Here is a 27,029-nt window from a genome sequence, read left to right as displayed (position 1 = left end):
AACTGAATCAAGGTCCACTTAAATCAACTTTAAAATTGGAAATTCTTGCAATCCCTTCCTTTCGTTGACTTAACACACCGCCATGTTAATTTGCTGTCTTTACACAGTGATAGGATATGAACTGCCAATTGTTAAACCCTCATTTCCAGTACCTGAGATGAAATGTGATTCAGTTTGGGCATTTCGCAAGGGGAGAAAATTGGAGGACAACTCCATTTTCACTTACTCCTAGTGACAGATACCATTACCGAAGGATTGGGACCAGGGCAGCTGTTTTAGTGAGGATGCTGTTCTATGGTGGCTAGAGGCATGTTAGCCTGACATAATGGCAGATTCACATCAATGCGGTTGAAAGTTCCAATTCATGTCCCCTCCCTTCCAAGATCTGACGGTATAATTTATTCTGGTAGTTGGACAATGCAAAGAGCACTGTGATGAAACTGCTGCTCTCAACCCACCCTTGACTGCTCCTTTTTTTCTTCCTAATGTTTTCTCTCTGTCTTTTTCACCATTACTTATTCTTCCTCTGCCTCTGTCTGTTCTTCATTAGTCTACTTCTGTCCCTTCAGTTTGTTCTGCCAACCCATTCTCCCGTGCTTGAGTTTCACGTCTCCCCAATATTTTTTTTTAACATTCTGAAGGGTATTGACGAGGTGGACACTGAGAAGTTGTTTCCCAGGGAAACTGGGGGAAGGGGTCAGGGGAACTGAGGTCATAAAGAGGAAGTGAAGGGTCAAGGTTGAAGGGAGTTGGAGTGACAATTCAGGGTCAAGATTGGGGGTGAAAGGGGAATTGGAGAGAAAAAGAGAAAGGGAATCTAAAACAAGGGGACACAGTCTCAGGATAAGGGCCTGATTATTTTGGATTGAAATGAGGAGAAATTTCTTTATCAAAGGGTTGTGAATTGGAATTCTCTGCCCCAGAGCGTTGTGGATGCTCCATCTTTGAATCCATTTAAGACTGGGATAGACAGATTGTTGGTCTCTCATGGAATCAAAGGATTTAGGGAGCGGATTGGAAACTGGAGTTGAAGTAATGACAGAGCAGGCTCGCTGGTCTATATGGTCGTCTTCTGCTCCTATTTTTTACGTTTTTAATTTCAAAATGCTGACTACAAATTGTGATTTTCTATTTCATGCCCAGGTAAGAGATTTGGCAAACTGTTTCTTTAAGAAACGATAAAGCAAAAATTACTCTTCGTTCAATATGCTTTCATATCATTGCCCTTTAAAGGAAGAATTCCCGAGAGAAATACCATGGTAAGGTTGTGTACTTGGAAGAAGTTCTCAGCATGTGAGGGTTTGGGTATTATTCCCAGTGCTTAGCTTCCAACAGGGGTTACCTGTGGTACTTGTTCTGGCTACAGCCACCACTCTGTACATCACTATAAATCAGAAATCCTGTTTTTTCCCCCAAAGAGAACGGTCTTCATTGTAGCTATTTTAGCTCACTCACTTCATGGAATTATTGCACCTCACCTTGGGGAAAAGAATCCTTATGTAATTATCTCTGGATGTGCATTGTCAGCAAATTCAATAAAACTGCAACATCTATAGTGCCCCATTTTGTCTGGCTTAACTAATGTTTCCTTTCTAACAGCTGGACATTTTAAACCCACATATATCTGTAAATCTCATCTAGCAACCTTAGTGTTTGCCTAAGACCTTTGGAAAAAGTCTCTCCCATGTCGTGAGAGGCCATGCATTATAACAAGCGGATCAGTTTTGAGTGCAAGGAATTACAGTACAAAGAATAATTGGTCAGGCTCCCAAACAGTTCAGCAAATGTATCCAGTGGACAGGTGAGTCGGGTAGTGGGTGAGTCATTAATTGCACAAGCTGAAGACAAATATATCAATGTCCCAGTTCAAATTGTACTTCCACAGAACTCATGTTTGATCCAGCACTGTAATCTTGACAGAAGAACGATGGAGACAACAAAACATCAAAAATGGTCATTTCCATTTGTTTCTCCAAGCGGGGAGGGGGCGCGACCGAGATATAATGGTGGAATCAGGAGAGTCCTCTCAAAAATTCAATACCTTTGTGGGCTTGGGAAAATTCAGCAACTGATGCAAAGGAACACCTTCATTTTATAAAGTGCCTTTCGGATCTTTGGGTTGCTCTAAAACGCTTTACGACCCAATTAAGTACTTTTGAATTGTAGTCACTGTTGCAATGAAGCAGCGTTCTATTTGTGCATAGCAAGATCCCATAAACAGCAATATGATCAGGAATCAATAACTTGATTTTTTGTTTATGTTGTGATGTTTTTTAGGGATGGATATTGGCCAGGAAACTCCTGTTCTTCTTCGGAATAGTGATGTGGGAACTTTTATGTCCATCTGAGAGGTCAGATGGGGCTTCGGTTTAACGCCATGTTTGAAAGATGCAAAACATTTCATGAACCTAAATGGTAAATTATAACTTTCCTTTAATTCTTTTATGGGGTGTTGGCATCGCTGGGTAAGCCAACATTTTTATTGCCCTTCTCTAATTGCCAATGAGAAGGTGGTTCACATTGGAATCTGTTCATTTCAAGAAATGGTTGGTTTATTGGCAGACCCATGTGAACATTATTCACCATAGATGTGTGTTTTAAAACCCTGTTCTACCCACTTATTTGCTCCCACCAAATCATATTGAGAAACCAAATAGTTACAATGTGCGCTTCTTTCTGCTATTGGTTACTCCTGCTCAGTGCAAAATCCAGCTCCAACAGGCGTCAGTAAATCTTAGTCATTGTTGTTCAGAGTGCAATGTGGTTGGTGTGGAAAAGATCCAGGACACATGCAGACTTGATTATTTCACCATATTACACTAACCACAAGGGACAATTATTCTCCCAGATATTCCTGCAAATTAGTTCAAGTTGTGATTTGTAGGAAGACCATTTGTAGGAAGAACTGAATGTTGTGTTGAGCCTGAGGTTTGACAGTGTGTCCTGATTGGAATTCTTTAAAGCCAAGTCTTGGCTGCTTCAAACTTTGTGGCATTGTGGGTAAAACACTGCCATAGAGCTAAATGGCAAAGTTACACAAGCTGGAGCAATTTCTAACAGGCTGGGCATTTATTCCCAGCCTATGCTGCTCCTGGAGACTGAAATTGTATATCAGAACAAAGACACAATGGCAGATGTAGACAATTGATAGAGATGCTGACAGACAGAGCCTCAGGACAAGGGGTCAGCCTTTAGGACTGAAATGAAGAGAAGTTTCTTCACCTTAGAGAGTTATGAAACTTTGGAAATCTCTAACTCATAGGTTTGTGGATGCTCAGTGGCTGAGTATATTCAAGATTGCGATCGGTAGATTTTTTGGCACCAAGGGAATCGGGGATAGGACAGGAAAGTGGAGTTGAGATGGAGGATGAACTGTGATTAATTAAATGCCAGGGCAGATTCGAGGGAATGGTTTGACCTACTCCCACTCCTATTTCTTTTGAGGTAAGTTGCAAAGCATGTCCAGAACATTTTTGGCAACACTCTTAAACTGAAGCTCCATGGTATACTTGTAGTAGATTACATACCGAGCATATAACATTTTAAAGGTCAGCAGCCTAAGAGGATGGGCAGGAAAAACAACATACAAGTTAATATGCAAAGATCTGATACAGGAAGGGAGACAAAGTGGACATAGAGTACAGCGGAGTTGTTCAAAGCTTTATAAATTTGCTCACCCAGGTTATTTGCACTCATTGGGAGAGAAGCAGGTAAGCAGTGGGCCAGCACTGCTGAAGCAGCTGAGTACATAGCCCATCTCTTGTTGACTGAATCTGTAGATAGCATCGGTGAGGATGAATTTGGAACCGTTCACATTAGTTAATCAATATTGCAGTTGAGAATCTACTAAGTAATTGGACTGAGTGGCTGAGTCTAGTTTGTAAACTAATTTGGTAGGAGTACGAAAGGAGAGATAGTGGTGAGAATGTAGTAGCTTAAGTAGAAAACACATCAGGGTGAGCTGACGACTGAGGGAGGTTGGAACAAAGGTGAAAAGGGGACTGATAAAACAGGAATCTGTCGACGTGAGAAATTTGGAGCATATGGTGCAGGAAGGGAGCAGAATAGTTTATTTGAAACTTAAATGGATATAAACATTGCTGGGGGGCTCGGTTAGCTCAGTTGGTTAGATGGCTGGTGTGTGGGTCAGAATATGCCAACAGAGTGAGTTTGATTCCCATTCCAGCTGAGGTAGGCCAGCCACCTCACCCCTGCTGCTGAGAATGGAAGGTAATGAACAACTACCACTGATAAAAACTGCTAAGAAAACAGCTCAGGATGAAACATCAGCAGACAATGAGCCAAGGGTGTATCTTTGGGGCAGAGCACACATGACGTGACCTGAACATAAATATTACCACTGCCATTTATAATAAAACTGGTGGTACTGAAAGACATGGTGTTGTGTAGTTCCTTCTGGATATAGACAGATTTGAATTGACAAAGACCACTCCGACACATCTGCAGGAACTGTCCCCAACTGAGATTTATTGAACAGAAGATCTCAGAACCTAAGGCAGAATTGGAGACAATCTGACACATCAGAGAGGGAGAAAGATTTGTGGAACAAGGTTTTCAGAGTGGTCTCAACTCCACGTTCTGCCTACCCTTGATAACCTTTAACTCCCTTATTAGACAAGAATCTATCCACTTCTGCCTTAAGAATGTCCAAAGGATCTGCCTTCACTGCTCTCCGGGAATCAACTATAGAGGAAATGGAAAGGCCTGCAGTATTGTGAAAAGGAGTTTTGGGGTTTAGGAAGTAGGATTGGAAGTCAGACTTCAAGGGTGGCAGGGCTAAGATTTTCATCTTCACTGCCTGGGTGGTAATCTGGTGCAGCTGAATCATTGCCTAGTAACAGTCTGATTTTTACTCTTTTAATTTCAATGTAGTAATAATCAGGCACGTTCTATAAACAATTGGCTCTGTCAGAGGAAAGTCCACCTAGTGATCTCTGGAAGACTCCTCTAACCACATACTAAAACAGGGAAGGATTGGAAGATTAGGGAGTTTGATATGTAGTTAAAAGGGTGGTCTCACATATCTTGTGGGGCATTGGTAGCAGTTCTGAGGTGGCTGGGAGCTATTCAAGGTTATGCTAGATCTGAATTAGAAGATTTGGGTGAAAAAATATACGGGGAAGTAAAGAGGAAGGACATGGTGGCTGGGATGATGAAAACAGTCAGACAGTAAGTATTACTGAGAAAAGAGACATGCTGAAGCTTTTTCTCTTGCGCTCATCAGGACACTTTTCAAGAAAACCAATATAAAAGGAAACAACAATTTTATATACATTTTTGTATTAATTGTTGTTTTCCCCTTATGTTGGTATTCTTGTGAAGTGTTCTGATGAGTCCAAGATGAAAAACTTCTTCAATTCTCTTTTATCAGCAATACTCAAGGTCCGTACTACCAAACGACTATTTAGACAGTAAGTAAATTAACATTAAAAAATCTAATTTAGCAAAAAGAATAGTACGTAGCAGGAATATAGGGTGTGGTAGGAAATTTAAAACACCCAGTTTTATGACGGAATATAAAGACTGAGAGAAAGGGAGCCAGGCATGATCTGGAACAACAATAACCCAGGGAACTGGAGTAGCATTAATACAAATCTTGGGGTGTAAGGGAGGGGTAGCACTGCTCAAAGGCAGACTCACCACACTCTTTAGAGTATTTCATCCTGTATTGGTCCTCACCTACACCCAACTCTCATCTGTGGCTCAAAATAGCTGTTAGCATGTGACAGCAGCCACAAGCCGGTAAACTACTTCAAAGGGTGGGTCAAACCAGGTAAGGTTAGCCGTCGGGTCTCCCACTATCAGTGACTTAGGGATTTATCTACCCCAGCATGTGAAGATTGATTCAAACGGACTGGATGGATGAGGCCAATCTAAAGACCAACGTCTTTAAGGTGGGTCAGCACTGTGTTGTGGAACATGTAGAGCTCACCAAGACATAAAAGATGTCCTGGTTACCCACTGCACCCGGATCCCTCTCTAGCCGTCTAGACTCGTCTTGCCACTGAACCAAGATAGGTCAGGACGAGAGAGTGAGACTGGCACTGCACAACTCTCCCTCACTATAATCCGATTCATGTACAAGTCACGTTCATCATCTTTCTATCATATGTCATCCATCAAGCCAATACAAATGTTAAAATATCAAGTGTACACGTTGTAATGTTCAGAGTAAGAAACCAAATGGGGGAATTGGGTAATTATGTCACCAAAAGAAATAGGTTTAATAAAACCAGCAGAAGCATAGCTGTAAACTGGACAGGAATGGAAAATAAACTTATCAAGTTATAATATTTTTGGCAAGGTTAGAATAGTTAAGAAATAAGGAAGAGCGGCAATAGTGGTGAAGGAGGGATTACATACTGGGGAGCGGAGAAGAGAATTCCAGACACAGTGAGCGATCAAAGGGAAACAAAGACATTGTTAGATTGTTCGATATATAACAATTTTGCACCATATAGCCCCTAAAGTGGAAGAGAAGTAAAAGAGGAAATCTCTAGATTAATCAGGTAGATGAGTAGAAATGATGACATTATTGTTTTAGGAGTTTTAATTACCCATTCGTTGTTTTGGATCGGGAGGAAGTAAACAGTGTAAAGGCAATGGAATGCCTACAGTATGTGCAGGATTCCTTGCTTCAAGAGTACATACATCTGCTTCCAAGGCGGAAGTGACTATGTACATGAGATTTAAGACAGAGAACAGGAGCAACTTTTTTTTTTACACAGAAGGATGAGAAACAGTGAAATACATCTTCAGAATTAGTGACTGAACCAGAAAGAAAGACAAGCTTCATTTCTGTAGTGCCTTTCCCAACTTCAGGAAGTCCCAAAGCGCTTTGCAACTAATGAGGCACTTTCACTAAGATAAAAGCAAAATACTACAGATGCTGGAAATCAGAAAATGCTGGAAAAGCTCAGCAGGTCTAACTACGTCCGTGGGGAGAAAAACAGTTTTTCTGCTGAGTTTTTCCAGCATTTTCTGTTTTTGTTTGAGGTACTTTCACTGTTGTAATGTAGGACATGCAGCAGCCAAGTTGTGCACAGCAAGCTCCCAGAAAAAAACAATGAAAGAGTTGGTCAGATTATCCGTACTTTGTGTGTTGGTTGAGGCATAAATATTGGCCAGGACTCCAAGGAGGAATGTTGTCATGCCAACTCTTAAGAAAAGGTTTGAAATGTGGTTATAGGAAAGGGGGTTACATGAATAAGGCAGGAAGATTAGATAAGGATGACTGTTTATGCGAAAAGTAAATCCAACATGGAGTAGCTGGGATGAACAATTTGTCTTTGTGGTGCTAATTTGTGCAGAATACCACCAAGTACCCTCTATTTATGATGGCCGCCCATAAAGCAACTCCTTTTAAAAATTCATACAGAAAGGTCTATATTTGTGAACAAGTGCATGACTCACTTAAAAATGTTATGATGCATTGCAAATCCTTTCCCTTTCTTTCTCTTTAGGTTTCTTTTCAGGATGAGACCCACAGGACCTGAGATTACTTGCCAGGTACACCACAGCACATTATGTCCTTCACCTGTGCAAAGCACCAGCTCGTGACACAACGAGTTTGAGGAAGGGACGCAAGCGGAGATTTGGTGGAGCACAAGGAAGAAGGAAGTCCTGGCTTTGATGCGAGTCTACGTTCCTTGCACGGGCAGTAGAGTAGTACACTACAGGCCACTCTCCAAATGGATGATAATGCATCAGCAAAGGCTTTCGCAACATGAACCTATCAGAAGCAGCTTGTAGCAGCAGCTGGTGTAAACTGCGTACTAACACCAACTTGTATTTATACGGCAACTTTAAAATAGCAAAATGTTCCCAGGCACTTAGCAGGAGCATTATCAAACAAAATTTGACATTGAGTCGCAAAATGCTTTGTCAAAAGAAATAGGTTTCACAGTGTCTCTTAAAGAATGGAAGAGAGGTAGAGAAGCAGAGGAGTTTTAGGACCGAATTTCAAAACTTGGGCCCAGGCACCTGAAGACACTGGGCAATGGAGGAGTGACTAAAATGGAGAAGAGGCCAGAACTGGAGGAGCACAGAGATCTCGGAGTGTTGTAGGGCTGAAAGAGGCTGCATAGACAGGGAGGAGTGAGGCCACAAGAGGGATTTGAAAACAAGGATGAGAATTTTAAAATTGAGGTGTTGCCAATAGGAGCCAATATAAGTCAGCAAGCACTGGGGTGATACTTGAATGGGACTTGGTGTCAGCGTACCACCAACTCCGCTGCAGTTTTGTGAAAAATATTTACTTAAATGCAGAGCACTGTGGAATGAGTGATGTCCTTACATCCATCTGAGATCTAAAATACAGAGGAAACAAACCCCAGACAACAAGAAACAATATTCCCTGAAGACCACTGGGACTTTGACAAGTTACAGCAGTCTGCTGGATTTGACAAAATTGGGAGATCATTTGACAAGAACAGCAATGGTGGCTTCTCCTCACATGAAGGATCCTCCTTGTGGTGATCTAGCTGAATGGCCAGATGCAAGGGCATAGAAGGTAAAGGGTTGAAAATGACAGTTTCCTCTTGCAATGGCATCACAGCCTCATGCTTTAGTTGGGTGCCTCTGAGGATAAGGATGCTCTTAATCAGTCAAGCACTCCTAGCCACCACTTTGTCCCATGTCCCACTCACTATGGCCTTCACAAAATCCTCTAACCAGAGGTTCAAGTTTATGATCACCCCAATAAGGTTGCATCATTCAAGCTCAACTCCATCCTCCACAGGGAGCACATTGACACAGGATGAGCATCAATGTGAAATATAGGCAGAGGGCTTAGACCACATAAACACTCTATATAATCACAAAATAGACATTGATCTTTTTTTATTTGTATGACTCGTGTATGTGGGGTGAGACCGAAGGACTTCATTTACTAGGTTCGGGGTTAATACATACAGAAAATGCTGAAAAAAACTTAACACATGGCAGTTCAGCTTGATTAGGAGAAACATCTTGGGGCAATAAAACATGGGGCCTCTGAAGAAGAGTCATACTGAACTCGAAAAGTTAACTCTGTTTTTCTCTCTCCCTAGATGCTGCCAGACCTGCTGAGTTTTCCTGGCATTTTCTATTTTCATTTAAAACATGGGACTTGTTTGGATAAAAAGAACTGGTCAGTGGCAAGATCCATCCATTGCTGGGAATAGTTTTTGATCTCGGAACTCCACACCAACCCCCCTGTCGAGGCATACTCTTATGGAGTTGAGCTTGAATGATGCAACCTTATTGGGGTGATCATAACCTTGAACCTCTGGTTGGAGGATTTTGTGAAGGCCATAGTGAGTGGGCCGTGGGACAATGTGGTGGCTAGGAGTGCTTGACTGATTAAGAGCATCCTTATCCTCAGAGGCACCTGACTCATTCCTCTTTGGATACCATAACTCTGCAGCACAACCACAGGCAGTTGAAATGATCTTGAATAGATAGTCGTAGAGACCTTTCCAGTGCACACTGCCCCAGCAGTCCGAACAACAGGATCATTTCTTCAACATCATAGAGGTATACTCCAGGGTAACATGAGGATTGGCATAGACCACAGGGGAAGAGGTATATACTCTGCTTTCTTCCCAGAATGATTTTCTACTTCCATATAAATATTATATGGAAATACTCTAAAGCAACACAAGATGTCATCTGGTTGCTATGTATCAGCAGCATTTAAGAAAGATTTCCCATTTTCCTCATAAGGTATAAGAACATAAGAAATAGGAGTAGGGCATTCAGCCCCCCAAGCCAGCCCTGCCATTCAATAAGGTAATGGCTGATCTGCTTGTGCCTTTACTTTTCTGCCTGACCCCCTTAACCGTTGACTCCCTTATTGATCAAAAATCTATCTAACTTAGTCTTGAATATATTGAATGACTCAGCCTCCGCTGCTCTCTGTGGATGAGAATTCCCAAGACAAACAGCCCTCTGAGCGAAAAAATTCCCCCTCATCTCTGTCTTGAGCTTCTAAACTCTGCTGCCTAGTTCTAGACTTCCCCATGAGGGGAAACATCCTCTCAGCATCTACCCTGTCAAACCCCCTCAGAATTTTATGTGATTCAATAGGATCACCTCTCATTCTTCGAAACTCCAACTTGCTCAACCTTTTCTCATAAGACAACCCCTTCACCCCAAAAATCAGCCTAGTTAACCCTCTGAACTGCTTCCAATGCAAGCATATCCCTCTTTAAGTAAGGAGACCAAAACTGTACAAATACTGCAGGTGTGGTCTCACCAATGCCCTGTACAGCTGTAGCAAGACTTCCCTATGCATCCCTCTTGCAAGAACAGTCAACATTCCATTTGCCTTATTTCTTATTGCTTATTTCCAGCAAAATGATTAAGTGTCTTCACTAGAAGTACTGATCATGTCGCTGCATATAGAATGTCATTCATGCGCAATTACCACAGGTTACCTTCTCCTAATCTTTGTAAAATCTGCTTCTCATAGTTAGGCCACAACTAATAGAAAAGTGCTCAAACTTGTTTTGTCATGTGTAAGCATTATTCTAATCCCTAACATAAGGACATAATAAATAGAAGCCCGAGTAGGCCATTTGGCCCTTCAAGCTGCTCTGCTATGCAATAAGATCATGGCTGATCTACCTCAACTCCACTTTCCTGCAGTATCCCCATAATCCATAATTCCCTCAGTACCCAAGAATATATCAACCTCAATTTTGAAATCAATGACTGAGAATCTTCCACCCTCTGGAGTAGAGAATTCCAAAGATTCACAATCCTTTGAATGAAGAAATGCCTCCTCATCTCAGTCCTAAATGGTCGACCCCTTATCCTGAGAGTGTGATACCTAGTGCTCGATCCTCCAACTAGCAGAAACATCCTCCTGGCAGTGTTCAGTATCCCTGGTGTGTTAAAATAAATTCTTCCATGTTGACTTCCTCTTGTCACCTAAAGTTACCATTTCAGACATTGAGAGGCATCATCCGGTATTTCTGACACAAATAACTACATTTGTTTGAGATGATAAGCAGAAATGGACAATTCACTGAAATGAGAGAAGGATTGATTAGTGTTTAAAAAAAAAATACACTTACCGAGCAGAATAATGATACACAGCAGAATGGCAATAAGAGCACCAGTGCTGAGACCAGGAGGAAGGATTATAGCTTCAGTATTGCAAGATTGCATTGTGCCATCATTGTCACAGGCACACACTCGAATTAGCAAAGTATTAGTGCTGCTCTGTATGGGATACTCCTTGTCAGAAATGAGAATAGGCAGAAGGTAAGTGTTCATTTCTTGACGACTAAATCCACCTCTCCTGGTCAGAATTCCTGCTGTATTATCTGAAAATAATAGTCAATGTGAAAGAGTCAAAGAATTATTTTGTGTGGTTCTCCATCAACGCTTTCACAAGACTGCAACACAGAGAAGTTACAAGACTAACAAGCCTTTTCTTTGAAACTTACATATATTGTTTGATTGTTGCCTGTTTTTTTTAATGCCTTAGAAATCTGTTGGCTTCTTATCTGCCACTCTTCATGCATTCCTTTCACATTTTTTACCCAGTAACAAATGATCTAAGTTTGGGATCACTACTTTAAAAAGTACAGAGCCCAATTAGCTTCAGGATTCTTTGTTTTAACATGATGGATGTCCTGTCAAAATGAACAGAATCGGCCACTACAAAACTGTAACCATGACAACCCATGATCACCATCCTTTCCAGAAAGACAGAAAAGGCTGAGCTATCTGAGGCTGAACATCTAAGGATAAGCAGTCTGGGGAATGGATAAGGTCATGTGAATTTCATACTTCTCAGAATAGGCAAAATGGTCCAGCTAAGATATGTTGCCATAGAGATGGTCGGGTTGTCATATGTTCCTGTACAGTAGATGGCTTAGGTTGTCATATGTTTCTGTACAGTGAAATGGTCAGATTGTGTACGTTTCTGCTGTGGTAGATGGGGTGGTGTATGTTCCTGTAGAGTGAGATGGTCACAGTGGTATAATTATCTGGAGAGTGAGATATTCGGTGCTATGGACTTGGAGGATCTGCCACTGAAATGAAGTGGAGATTCGCCTGCTATCTCACTATAATTAATGAGATTGATCGATAGAGCCAACAGGAAAGCTGCATCAACATCCGATTCTCTTGGGTTTCCAGTGCTGGGAGAATGGGAAAACTTGCATAAAATTTCCGGAGCCATGATGTCTTGATAGAGCTTGTCCACTCTTTATAGCATGGCTTGGCTATAAAGTTTTCCTTAGTCACTCTGAAAATAGGGAGACACCACCTCCTAAACTGACTGAACAGTGCATGAGAAAACTATGTGTACTGAATAATACAGGAGTGTGTTATACCCTGAGATTACATTCCTGCTATTAACTCCATTCTACTTTTAGATGTTAGGTTTATAATAGACACTATGCAGAGAAGTAAGATGGATCCATGCCATTTCATTCCTCCCAGAATATTGCTGAAATCTGCTTGATTTTCCCAATTTATTTCCCAAGTCCTCTTCTTGGCAAGCAATTTGCAGCTTGCAGTTTGGATGTGCCATCTGAGTCAAATTTATATTTTGAGAAAAGCTGAACTGAGAGGCGCAGTGGTGAGAGTTCACATTGGACCAGCTGTTACTTTTTATGTGAAAGCTGACATTAGATTGGTCTAGGGAATTAATAAAGGCCACAATTGGAAGATTCTTAAAAGGCTAAAATTAATTATGCCAAGACCAAGAATAAACTCTGCTTCATTTCCATATGAATTATGTGTTTTATAATACATATCCCGGATAATAAATAATGCAATATTTCACTCCAAGGTATAAGCATCTTGTATCTTCTTACCAACCACATGATTGATGAGCCTACTTTTTTTATGACACAATGTTGTAATCTAAACTCACTGACATCATCCCAAAAGCCAAAGATATTTCATGTATAACTCACTGGTATACTGAGTAAAAATAAAATGCAGATTGCTGTGAATTGTAAAAGTACAGCAACGTCATACAATATATTTATATATTAAAGGAGGAGGGAACTACAGGTAATTACAGAATCCATAGGATTTAAAACTTTGCTATCGTTTTCAATTAAATCAATCAGCATCCCCTGCTGTCCCGTTTCTGCCTTGGAATCTCCTCATACCTATTTGTTTTTCTACACCTATCTGTTGTGTGTCAATGTCAACTTCATTGTCAAATAATTGAATAATTCACCAATCTGAAACTACAAAATAATCTCCCACAGGTGGTGGTACACAATGCTATAACCACATGACTGAAGGTGATTAAATGAATGAGTTTTCCCAGCCCGTCAATAGACTTTGGCACGATCTTAACAGTTTAAAAATTAGTCTTGATGAGAATAACTCACACTTACTTGTTAACAGTTTGATTTCACTTCTAGTGGAAAGGACGTGTATGAAAAAAAACTGTCAAAATTTCAAGTGAAACAAATCTGAGGAAATTAACTTAGCCAGGAATTCTATTAGAGGTGCTCTGATGTGGCATTTCCTCCGCACTTCCTAGGAAAGTTATTGCAGTGGACTGGGAGCAGCTCTAAGGGATTTTTGCCCTTTGCTGTTTTTATATATTGGGTGAATAGAGTTGGAGGCTACTGCAATCAAGGACCAAGTTATCCTAAATTTGATCCTGGAGGTATACTGGGATCATCCAAAACCTGGAGAGTTTGAAACTAGGGTGCAAACGAATGAGCTGCAAATTGCCTGAAAACCCTGCTTCAACGAGTAACGGGTAACTCTTATCTACACGTGAACTTTTGCTTATAAGGACGGAGTTCCAGGTACCAACAAGAGCTGTGCTATCAGAAAACCTTGCCGCAGGCATTCTACGCAGACCAATAAGGAATATTGAAGTGTACTAACAGGAGCTCTGATCCAAAGCTCTGACATAATCAAAAGGAAGCCTCACTGTGTTGCTCCAAGTCCTAATCATGTCAAAAACCAAAGCCCTAGATCTTGTTGATGTAAAAGCTCGAATAACATGGAGTTCGATAACTTTATAATGTCCACAGCGCAGTTTTGGATGACACAGTATCCAGGAACAAAAGATTTTTTTCACGGCCCAATAGGGTGATAATGATCAGTAATTTGTCAGTGGTGGCTTGCTAAACAGTTCATTATGCTAATAGTACTAGCATCGATGGGCATGAAAATTATGTTGTTTCTATATCGGTTGACTGATCTGCAATGTCTGTTTTAAACGCCTGTGTCACAGGCTGAAATTCTGACTCTTATACCCAAGCTGAGAAGGAGCAAGTCCTAACAGACAAACAGCACAGAGACTAAAGCTCCCATTTGGTTGAGTTCTGTTTTTTAACCAACTATTAGACAACCCTAACCTTGGAGCTCTTTTCTTCTAAGAAAATACAACACTTATCTCTGCAAAACAAAACACTGTAGATGTGGGAAATGTGAAGTAGCAAATGCAAGAAACACTCAATAGCCCAGGCAGATGTAGATTCACTGATGCCACCTGGTATGCTTAGTGTTTCCAGCATCTTCTGTTTCTCTAACACTTCATTGTTTTGTCCCCGTGCTGGTTGTGGGTTAAATCCCTACCTTCGTTATCCCGAACTGTAAAGTTGGGATTGTTAGCGGCTTCTGGAGCCAAGCTGAAGAAGAATCTGGATCCACTTGGTGGTGAGTCCTGATCCACAGCACCAACAGTTTGTATCAGCTGCATGTTAAATCAACACAAAAATCAGTTCCACACAACCATCCACGATTGATGTTCATGTACAAATTTAGCTGTATAAGTACAGAACTGTTCCCAAGAACTGAGCAGTTATAAAGCATATAAATAAATTTTGCACCACAGTTTTTAAATACTGCTTTCTACCAAATATATAACTTGCATTTGTAAAGAACCTTTAACGTAATTTTACACCAAGCAGTTATCAGGGCAGGGGTTTGGTCAAAGAGGCAGGTTTTCAGGAATGTCTTAAAGGAGGAGAGGGAGGTGCTAGGGTTTAGGGAGGGAATTCTGCAGCTTAGAGTCAAGGCAGCTGAAGGTATGACCAATAATGTAGCAATTAAGATCGGGGATGTGCAAGAGGCCAGAATTGGAGGAGCACAAGGATTGTAGAGGATTTATAGGGATGCAGGAGGTTAGAGAGAGGTGAGGCCATGCAGCGGTTTGAAAACAAGAATGAGAATTTTAAAAGTGAGACATTGCTGGGGCAGGAACCAACTTGGGTCAGTGAGAGCTGATTGCTAAATAATGATTACTTTTGGTGTTGTTTTAAATAGGTTAGAAGTGATATTGTTGGACACATATCAAGTACACATCTGCTAATATAACCACCAGTACATTTTAGACTCAAGCACCTTGTTAATCATTGTCCAAAAGCCACTGCTTGAAGTGCCAAGTCTGTGAATCAGGATTGGCTATTGTGCCTTAATATTTGAATGGTCTGAAAACTCATTATTCGAATAGTGGGGTATGTTTAATGATCACTTAGGTGAAGGACTGGAGAGCTGGCAGTACTCATTATTATGATAAACCATGGAAGCATATCTTCAGGAGAACAGAAATAGCTGGGAATACCAGAAAAAAAACCATGTTAACAAGTTTATTTTAAATAATTAAGTGGACTCAAGTGCTTTCATGAAAATAACCGGCGTATTATATAAAAAAAAATCCACCCCACCTTAGCTAATATTTCTAGTTTCTATTGATTCAATAAACAAAATGCATGATTATAAGATTCTGTAATAAAGACGGAGGACGGGATTTTCCAGCCCCTCCCATTGGCGGGATCTTACGGTGCAGCCGAAGTTAACGGAGGTTTGAATGTCTCGCCGTATCCACCCGTGGGTAAACCCGCCGTGGCAGGGCCAAGAAATGTGGTTGGTGTCCATTGTTCCAAGAGAGCTGGGGTCAGGCCCTGCTTGAGGAGCAAGGGGCAAAGCTGCAGAACTGTAGTATTCATGTGCAATGGGTGAAACCGCAGAACATGTGATCCCCAAAAACATTAGCAAAAAATCCTGTAATCCCGTGAGAAAAATGGGATTCGACTTGTTCAGATACCATAAACCAGTGGCCTGGATTATAAATAAATGGCATTACAGTCTGTGTTCCCCAAAACACCAGAACGTGAGCGCATGATTGAGATGCACATTTCAGGGGGGCAGTTTTGCATAGTCAGAAAATTGTCTTTCAGGTGGTATTTTAAACTGAGATCCTGTCAGCGTATCACACTGGCCCAGATGGATGTGAAAGATTCCTTGATATCAGAACCACACGAACAACCTTCTCAAGCCTCTTGCCCCATTCAGTGAAATCCTGGCTGATTCATGATCTAACTCCATGCATCCACCTTTGCCTCATACCCCTTAATACTTTTGGTTTAACAAGAATCTATCAAGCTTGGATTTTAAATTAACAATTGACTTAACATCCATTGCAATTTGCGGGAGAAAATTTGAAACTTCTACCACCCTTTTTGGGTTACACCATTCAAAGAACTGGAAAGTTCTCCCAGTGAATGGCTAACATTCATCCCTCAATCAACACTACCAGAAAACAGATTCCCTAGTCATTCAATTCATTTTTATTTATTCATTTACACAATGTGGGCATCACTGGCTGGGCCAACATTTCCTGCCCGTCCTTAATTGACCATGAGAAGGTAGTGGTGAGCCACCATCTTAAAGAGAACTGACTGACTCCTAGGCCACTTCAGAGGATAGTTAAGAGTCAACCACATTTTTCTGGGTTTTATTTAGATCAGACTGGGTGAGGACAATGGATTTCCTTTCCCAAAGAGCAATAGTGAACCAGATGGGTATTTATGACCATCCAATAGTTTCATGGTCACTGTCACTAGCTTTATATTCCAGATTTATTCAATTAATCAAATTAAAATTCCAAAGCTGCCATGGTGAGATTTGAACACTTATTTCTGGAGTATTAGTCCAGGCCCCAGTATATAGCCATTAGGTCACAGTAACTGTAAAATCACATGCTGGTGGGATTTTGCTGTGTGCAAATTGGTTGCCATGATTACCTATGGGGAAGCATTTCGGGACATCTTCAAGGTGAAATAAAGTGTCGTATAAATCCAGATTCTTTAAAGTATCCTGGAATCTCATGCAATAAAAATTGAATTTAATTAAGTTTGTCACGTGTACACGAGCGGTCGTGATTATTCAACTTAATTATTTCGATAATCTTTACACTAATCTAATATCCTGCACTATTTATAAACTTCCGCTCATCCATTACACTGCTGAATGTATCCAATTCTGCATCAAGTCATGGTCACTCATCACCCCACCCCTCATATACCTACAATGGTTCCCACTCCCATAACGACTTCACTATGGGAAGTGTTCAATGCAGCCCTAGAGCCAATTATCTTCAGCTGCTTCTAGAATGACATTTCTTTTATCAGAAGTGACACTGATGATTGCACAGTGGTCAGATTCATTCTCAGTTCTTCAGATAATGAAGCAGCTCATGCCAGCATGCTGCAAAACTTGGACAACGCCCAGGCTTGAATTGATAGCTAACATTTATGCCATATAAGGGTCAACCAATGGCCGCATCCCAGCTGCTTTCTCTGGATTGTTAACCTTCAGGTCAGCACTCTGCAGTGAGGAATCTTTCCTGAGCTTGCAGGTTTCAGGAAGCCTTCCCTTACCCTGGGAATGGGAGCTGAACTCTCCACTGGAGGCACCTCCTCTTAGGAGGAAGGGAGGGCTAGAAGGGGGAAGAGGCCAAGAGTGCACATTCAGCCCCCAGGGGAGCTGTCTTTGGGAGACAGGCACAGGCACAAGGGGCGCAGGGCCAAGAGATAGTCCAAGGTGGAAGGGGCCACAGAAGACGCCACTATCCTGCTGCCAGGGTATACAGACAGTGAAGCAGCTACCTCAATATGACTGAGGTGCAGTGCAGAAGGAGGCTCCGTCTGCCAAGGGAAATAGTCAATTATATCTGTCAGATGATTGGCCCTGAGATCTCCCCTAACTGTGTGGGTGGACACCCCATGCCAGTGGCTCTGAAGGTCACAATTGCCCTCAACTTCTATGCATCTGGCTCCTTCCAGGGCTCGGTGGGTGATCTTTGCAGTTTCTCCCAATCAGCTGTCCACACTTGTGTCAAGCAGGTTACAGACGCTCTGTTCAGACGGGCATTGACCTTCATCCACTTCTGTTGGGACCAGGCAAGTCAGACACAGCGAGCCAGAGGCTTCACGGCCATTGCTGGCTTCCCCCGTGTCCAGGGTGCTATAGACTGTACACATGTGGCCATCAAGGCGCTAGCAGGTGAGCCCGGTGCCTTCATCAACAGGAAGGGATTTGACTCCATGAACGTGCAGATAGTGTGCGATCACAGGATGCTGATTCTACAAGTCTGTGCAAGGTACCCAGGCAGCTCCCACGATGCCTACATCCTCAGACACTCCCAGGTGCTGAGGCTCTTCAGTGCTCCAGCCCGGCTGGATGGTTGGCTGCTGGGTGACAAGGGCTATCCCCTCAGAAGGTGGCTCATGGCGCCTCTCTGCTATCCAAGAACAGAAGCTGAGCAGCGCTACAATAGGAGCCACGACTCCACAAGGGCTGTGGTGGAGAGAACCATTGGTCTTCTCAAGATGCGCTTCCGATGCCTGGACCGCCCAGGGGACGCACTCCAGTACCCCCCAGATCATGTCCTGGTGATAGTGGTTGCATGTTTCACTCTCCACAATCTTGCGCTGGAAAGAGGGGGGACACAGTGGATGATGAAGGCGTTGATGCAGTGGCTGTGGCTGCACACAATGAGTCCAGCAGTGAGTTTGATGATGAGCACACACAGGGAAATGCTGAGGGGGTAGACGCTGACCCGGGTATATTGCAGGGAGGCAGGGACACCCGGGAGGCTTTAACCCAACAAACCTTCAGCTAGCACACCACAGATGGACCTCCAGGACAAGCCTGGGCTGTAAGCTCGATACTCGACACTTAAGTGCAAACTCTGCCAGGTTGGCAACAGTAACTGAGGGCCTTGCTAATAAAGCTGAAGGTCCAACAAACATTCATTACAGTTTTGGAAACCATATACAAGCAGAAGAAAAGAGGCACCCTTAGCCATGGTGACATACCTGAGTGTAATGTGTCAAGCAAAGCAACTTATTCCAGAAAAAAGAGAATAGTGTTACAAAACAAAACAAACTGTAAGGACCTCATCTTGGGCCAACACAAAAGCACCGATGAAAAACCTGTGGTGTGCCGAAGGTGCCTTATGCTTTTGTTCCCCAGTGCTTTGTCTTGTGCTGCCCCATCACTCGGACTGGCATCTGAGACAGCTGCTGACCCTGCTGTCCTGTTGGCCTCGATGACCTTGGCTGTCGTCCTCTGGCCCGTGGAGCCTGTGCTGGCCCTGCCTGAGAGGGAGCTGCCAGTTCCACAGCTGGCATCTCCCCAGTCATCGCAGTCTCATCGGATGCTACGGTCACTGGGGGAGGGGCGGAGGACCTGCCACCCTCATCCGGAGCGCCCTGAGAGGAGCTCATAGCGACTTGAGGTCGCTTCGGACTTCCTTGGTCACTGTGAATGGATGGGCACCAAGCTGGGAAAGTTGATGCCCACACCATCTCACACACTGGCACTGACCAGCTGAGGTCAATGCTGATGTGAGGGCTTGCTGGTCAGAGCACATCCCCAGGAAGCCCTGATGGGTCTCCTGGAGGAGCCTCTCCACGAGAGTCGCCACTCTCTCCATGGAAGACACGTGGCGGTCAGACATGTGTCTTATTACTTCGTAGACTTTTCCACCACGGAGACCAAGCCAAGCACAGCCTCATGTATCTCTCCCAGATGTTCCTGCACACCCGGCTGCATTTCCTGTGTTTGCTGTGCCGCGGACGACTCCAGAGGTACATCATCAGGCACCGACTGAGCATGTGCCTGGCCACTTGCAGTCCTCTGACTGCTGGCGCCATGGACACTCTCTGTCTCTGCCAACTCCTCCAGCAACTGTGAAGTGCCCTCACCACTGTGCCCCGGGACACTAGCCAATGTTCGAATGCCCACTGAGGTGTTGGTATCTGCGCTGGTGCCTGCCTGGCAGAGATGGTGTGACGCTGGTGAGACTTCAGGGCCCTCAGGTGTGAGAGGGGGCCTCTGCTGCTCCTCCTCCCGGCCCTGCTCCACTGATGCTGAAAGGAAGAACAAGGACAGTGGATCAGTTAACATGGAGACAATGTCAAAGTGCATCCATGTCCCCCGGATCATTATGTGCTCATCCTTCCATAAGCAATGGTCAAGCCATGTTGCACAAATAAATCACTGAACCTTCAGCAATGTTTTGGCTGTTGGGAGAACAATGCTGACCTCACTGTTGGACATAAATACCTGGCCCTGGCATCCCAGCTTCACCGACACCAGTGGACCTGGGTGCATGGTGACTCTCCAGATCCAGGGCCTCCTGCTCGAAACGGCTAAGAATGGCGACCTGTGCCTGGCTCCCCCCAGTCCTCACAAACTCTGCCACGTTATGAACATTCTTCCCCTGAAAATGAGAGACGAGCATTGATTAGTGTAAATTGCACATGGACTCTCTTCACGCACGGCCCACCCCAACCAGAGTGGGACATATCAGGGCTCCAGAGTCTCCTCACCCCACAGCTGCCGAACACCCACACAATGATGCTAGGCCTGCTCCACACCCCCCACCTCCCCCTTGGACACACGCTGCCTACATCACATTAGGCTCCACACGGTATCTCCTTCCATAGCAAGGAGGGGCAAGCACGTGGACCGCAGCGGGCAGCAGATGGTTTGTTGCCAACGCCACCTTGAAGCTCCCCTCCCAGCATCTCAGCACCCTGACTTGGACATATCCTGGAGTTCCAACACTGCGCCTAGGCGCAGCTCCTCCAGGTTGCCCCCACACCAGCCGTGTGGGACTCAGTGTAACACATGCTGTGGGGGCAAAGCCCATCTCGTCATCACACTCCCAGGCTGACCTTAGCATGGGCTGTTTCTGCTGGCTCACCCAGCAAAGGACAAATGCCGTCAATGATTCAATGCAGAAATGACACTCAAACTTGTTGCAGGGGAGGAGCAGGGGGGGTAAGGTGACCTACTGGGTTACATGCCCAATGCCGACATGGTTCTCACCCTGCCAGAGCACTGGATCCAGGTGCTCTGCACCACATCGCGGGAGCTCACCACCTCCGCCACCTCCTCCCAGGCACGTTTTGTCATGTGGGGAGGCCTCCTCCTCCCATCCTGGGGAACCAGCACCTCCCACCGTGCTGCCACCTCCTCAAGGAGGGCAGCAAGGCAGTCATCCGAGAAATGAGGTGCACACTGGCCTAACCCCGCCCTACCCTCCAGCCTCGCCTGCTCCGCTGGCCTACCCTCCAGCTAGGCCTGTTCACCAGAAGCCCTCTGGTGAGCCCTTCCACTTGTCAGTGTGAGCAGCCTTGCAGAGGCTGCCAGTGCTTCATATAAACAGGCCGCCGGGTCGCCATTGGACCTGGTGGACGATGCACTCCCGCCGCCGCCCGCCCACTCCCGCTATCTTTGGGAGTCGCATATTACGCTGGGCAGGCCTTAATTGGCTCGCCCGCATAAAATGGTGGTGTGGACCCGATCGCGGGCGGCGATTGGATCCGTGCCTGTCTGCGCCCACTCCCACTCCGCCCTCCCGCCAAACAGAAAATTTAGCCCCAAGTGTCTCCAAACCAACTGCTAAACTGCCAAAGTCAGCTCTACCGCAATCAACCAACTTAATGGCGACAAGTCTTCGCCATCTATTCCTCTTGGATAAGCCAAAGACCGATTCATATATCTTTTTTAAACTTTTATTTGGACTCAACTTCTCATTTCTGATCTGTGTGTTTATGTTTTTATTATTTTCCTTGGGTTTTAGTAACTAATAAACTTACTCTTTCTTTGACTCAAGGAAGCCTGGTTAAATTGGCTCCTTCTAAAACATGAATACATTTGGACTGGGTAAAGTTATCCACAGGAGGAAGGGATCCCTCTTAAATTAACCTTGTTGCGACCAACCAAGGTGGTTGAATAAAGAAGGGAGCCACCTCATTCCTGCTCACCTGGGGGCATAACAAGTTAGAGGATCCCTTTTGGGAAGCTAACAAATTGGTGATCGGCTGTAACAAAATCATCCAGGACGAAGCAGCCTGCTTGATCAGCACTTCATCCATCAACTTAAACATTCACTCCCTCCACCACTGGTGCACAGTCACTGCAGAGTGTACCATCAACAAGATACACTTCAGTGACTCGCCAAGCCTCCTTTGACAGCCCTTCCAAACCTGCAACCTCCATCTCCCGGAAGGACAAGGACAAGAGGTACATAAGAGCACCATCACCTTCAAGTTCCCCATCAAGCTGTACAACTTGTAAATACCTGACTTGTAAATATTTCACTGTTTCCTCACTTTCATGGTCAATATCCTGGAACTCCCACCCTAACAGCACATGAATATACGAACAAGGATCTGTTCAACCCTTCAAGCCGGCACCACCATTTAATAAGGTCATGGCTGATCTGATAGTAACTTCAGCATCCCGCCTACCCCCAGTAACCTGTCACTGCCTTGCTTACCAAGAATCTATCCACCTTTGCCTTAAAAATATTCGAAGACTCTGCTTCCACCGTCTTTTCAGGAAGAGAGTTCCAAAGACACTGTGGGTGGAACTTTTCCATACTGACTGCAGTGGTTCATGAGAAGGTGCCTCACTATCACTTTCCTAAGGGGCAATTAGGGATAAGCAATAAATACTAACCTGATCAGCAACACGCTACACATCCTCAGAATGAGTTTAAAAAGAAATTGTTGCTTATGAAGACCCCAGGTTAGTTAATATGGAATATTAATAATGGAAATGATTAGATGGATGCAGTTGGAGCTGCTCCCGTGAGATACAGTTTGTGCCAGTGTACAACGATGTGTCATCATTGAGGTGATTAAAACACCTACTTATACGGAGAATTCTAGACAGTGACTATAAGCAGAAGAAATGTATCTCTAGTATAATGTGCCTCATCCTGAGCCTCAAGTAAATGGCAACAAATGTATGTACAAGTAAATAAAAATTAAGTAAACAGAACTTCTTTCCCCCAGAATTTCTGCTTTTATATTACAACAAAAGGCTTTTTTTTAAATTCAGTTCCCCCCAGTTCAATTTCTAGCTGTTTCTTCTCCCTTCAGCTGAAAGACAATTAAGTTGTTTTGGGGTAATTTATCATATAGTTGCCAAGATGGCTGTATGAGACTCAGCCATCACACTGAGGAGGAACAGTGCTCTGGTGGCTTGGTGGGTTTAAAACGTACAAGAAATAAGGAGCCTGGACAACAAGGTGTGATTGAATAGCCCTTGTGGCTACGTGGGAGTGAAGCGGGCGGCAAGACAGCTTGGGGGGATGATGGGAGAGCCAAGCTATCTACTTCTCAATTCCAGTTTTCAACATTTAAACCAGCTTACCTGGCCAGCCTTTGCATTTTCACAGACAAAGGTCTCATAAACCACGGGAAACTCTGGAGCGTTGTCATTGACGTCTAAAACTTTGATTAGAACTGGCACGCGGCTTGTTTGCCTTGAATTTTCCAAAACTGCAGATGAGCAAAAATAAATATAAGTCAAGATAGCCTGCAGTGCAATTGATGAAGCATCTAAGCCCATTTAATCTGAGCGTAATCTGATGTAGGTGTGAGTCTGATTCAGAGGATGAATCCCAGGAAATGTATTGTTCTCATTCGATTTTATTCCACTTGAACATGGGATCAGGCAGAGGCCATTCAGCCCCTCTAGCCTGTTTCACCATTCCATAAGATTATGGCTGATGTTTATTCTAACTCCCTCAACCTGACTTGGGCCCGTGTCCCTTAATAAAACTTGTCCAGCAAAAATCTGTCTGTCTCGGATTTAACATTTTTAATTGAGCTAGCAGCTACTGCTTTTTATGGGAGAGGGTTTTGCCAATCCAATTGTGTGAAGAATTGTTTCCAAACTTCTCTCCTGAAAGGCCTGGCTCTGATTTTATAGTTATTCTCCCCTGCCCTCAACTGCTCCACCAGTGGAAAGCATTTCTATCTACTCTATCACTTGCTTTTGAAATCCTGAGAAACTTCAATCACAGCATCCTTTAGTCGTCCATAGTCCAGGGAATACAAGCCTAGTTTATGGAATCTCTCCTCATAATAAAACTCTTGGAGCCATGGTAACATTCTGGTGAATCTACGCCAAACTCTTTCCAAGGTTGTTATACCCTTTCTAAGGTGTGGTGCCCAGAACTATACAGTACTCCAGATGTGGTCTAACCACTTTTTTTTAATTCATTCGTGAGATGTGGGCATTGCTGGCAAGGTCAGCATTTATTGCCCATCCCTAATTGCCCTTGAGAAGGTGGTGGTGAGCTGCCTTCTTGAACTACTGTAGTCCCCGTGGTGTAGATGCACCCACAGTGCTATTAGGGGGGGAGTTCCAGGATCTTGACCCAGCGACAGTGAAGGAACGGCGATATATTTCCAAATCAGGGTGGTGAGTGGCTTGGAAGGAAACTTCCAGTGGTGGTGTTCCCATGTGTCTGCTGTCTTTGTCCTTCTAGATGGCAGTGGTCGCGGGTTTGGAAGGTGCTGTCTAAGGAGACTTGGTGAGTTCCTACAGTGCATCGTGTAAATGGTACACACTGCTGCCACTGTGCATCGGTGATGGAAAGAGTGAATGTTTTGGATGGGGTGCCAATCAAGTGGGCTGCTTTGTCCTGGATGGTGCCAAGCTTCTTGAGTGTTGTGGGAGCTGCACTCATCCAGGCAAGTGGAGAGTATTCCATCACACTCCTGACTTGTGGCTTGTAGATGGTGGACAGGCTTTGGGGAGTCAGGAGGTGAGTTACTTGCCACAGGATTCCTAGCCTCTGACCTGCTCTTGCAGTCATAGTATTTATATGGCTAGTCCAGTTCAGTTTCTGATCAATGCAATCTCCGGGATGTTGATAGTGGGGGATTCACTGTCAAGGGGAGATTGCTATACCATGAAAGACTTCTGGTGCCCATACCAAGGTTTTTTGTGGTACTATTGCCAGCTTTTGGCAGTGAGATTGATGAGACCAATGAAGAACATACTGCCCATAATTTCCCAGAAAAACCTAAGGATTCCCACAAGGACAACCTAAGGAGATGGAAGGTCTCCACTGGTCCCTTTTCAGTAATGGGATGGAATCCCAGTGGAACCAAATGCTGGTCCAAACTTCCTGTTCTGCCCAGGGAGAAATTGGGTTTCCAGTTCTCTCCGATCCCAGGAATTCTGGGGCTTCACGGCACCAAACATGAAAAGTTGGTGTACACAAGTCAAATGGTTCATTAAAAATTAAATCCAAAGCAATACATTTTCTACTCCATATTTCCCAAAGCAGAGATTGCATTACTTATTGAAGTAAGCTGATTTGATCTAAAGTGGAAATCTCCAACAACTGTGGGATCTTTTAGTACTAAAATTGAATTCATAATTGCACTGTTAAATGTATTGCTATTAAACTACTTAAGTCTTTAGAACCCTCTTCTTGAAAAGGCTGTGGAAGCAGAGTATTTGAATATTTTTAAAGAGGAGGTGGATGCATTCTTGGTAAACAAGGGGGTGGTAGGTTATTGGGGGTAGGCAGGATGCAGATTTGAGGTTACTATCAGATCAGCCATGATCTTCTTAAATAGCAGAGCAGGCTCGAGAGGCTAAATGGCCTACTCCTGCTCCTTGTCCGTATGTTTGTACAGAATGTGAGATGAGATACTGTCTGTTCAAAGACTGTGATTCAAATCTAGAGTTTAGTTTTGGTTGTGGAGGAGGTGAGGCTTGACGTTGGAATGGAAAGTTAGATGTTAGTCATATGTGCTCCTGGTGAGAGAGCCAGCACTTTTAGTCCAGCTGGAAGATCATCTGTTTCTGCTGCTGATTTTACTGAAGGTGAGGATTTTAACTATCAGCACTCTCCTTGCTTGCCTGTGTCTCTGAGCTGTGAACGGAACAAGGCAAAGAGTTATGGCTGACTGTGGAATGGATTGGTCTGGTACAAAGATTGCCCTGAAATCTCAAAGAAGGAAACTCAAATTAATTCAATGTTGCAAGTTAGGCAATACTCAATTCATCACCTCAAATTATTCACATTACCAGCATCAGTTGCAGTGACACTGAATCACAGAATCATGGAGTAGTTACAACACAGGAGACCATTCAGCACATTGTGTCCATGCTGGCTCTCTGCAGGGACAACTCAGCTAGTCTCACTCTCCCACCTTTTCCTTGTAGTCCTGCAATTTATTTTCCCTTCAGATCATTATCCAAATCCCTTTTGGAAGTCACAACTGAATCTGCCTCCACCACACTCTGAGGCAGTGCTTTCAATCTAGAAATGATCCCCCTGGATACAAGGCAAATCTGTGAGCCAAGCGACAAAGATACAAGCATAAAAACAAATCAGGTTTCAAAGGATGGAAAGTGACGGGCAACGTGCCTGCAATTTCCTGATATGGGTTCCAACACGCTATGCCAGGATTGCATATTTTGAAAATTTACCCTCAAAACTCTTGATCTAGACAGGCATCCAAATCCCAAGAATGTTTCAATCTTGAACTTTTCTCAAACCATCATTACTTATTTAGAGTAAGTTGGTCTCCCATTTGCTTCAATGGAAATAAAAATCCTGAGGGATTTAAAGTAGGCTGTCGATTCTCTGTCACCTGTTTTACACTGTCGCATAAAGTCAAGATTACTGCCTAAGAGTCAAGATAAAGGGCAGTGTTAAGTTCAAGCAGGGTTAGAATGAAGGGGATAATTAGACCAAGGGATCTAGATGTAATTCAATCCCCATTTTAAAGTCAGATGCTCCATTCTTAGTTTTGTGTAATACTTTGGGGAGAATTTTCTCCCCGTTGGGTGGGCCGGTTGGGAGTGGGCACGGGGCCGATCGCCGCCCGCGATTGGCTGCGAGCCGCCATTTTACGTGGGCGGACCAACTAAGGCCCGCCCAGTGTGACATGCACCCGGTAGCGTTCAGCGCTACC

General features: G+C 43.8%; 1 protein-coding gene across 1 annotated transcript in view; it reads right to left on the bottom strand.

The window, feature by feature from the left end:
* LOC121276343 (cadherin-6-like) overlaps positions 1-27,029 on the bottom strand; it is a 160,821-nt gene that overhangs the window by 2,497 nt on the left and 131,295 nt on the right. Inside the window, exons 9-11 of the mRNA XM_041184632.1 lie at positions 23,458-23,585; positions 14,575-14,692; positions 11,082-11,333 (exon numbers count right to left, since the gene is read on the bottom strand). Coding sequence (XP_041040566.1) covers positions 11,082-11,333; positions 14,575-14,692; positions 23,458-23,585 — 498 coding nt within the window. The remainder of the gene's footprint in view (positions 1-11,081; positions 11,334-14,574; positions 14,693-23,457; positions 23,586-27,029) is intronic.

Source organism: Carcharodon carcharias, chromosome 3 (genome assembly GCF_017639515.1).
Source record: "Carcharodon carcharias isolate sCarCar2 chromosome 3, sCarCar2.pri, whole genome shotgun sequence".
Lineage (NCBI taxonomy): Eukaryota > Metazoa > Chordata > Chondrichthyes > Lamniformes > Lamnidae > Carcharodon > Carcharodon carcharias.
Note: the sequence above shows the minus strand (reverse complement) of the source record. Positions and strands in the feature narration are given on the sequence as shown.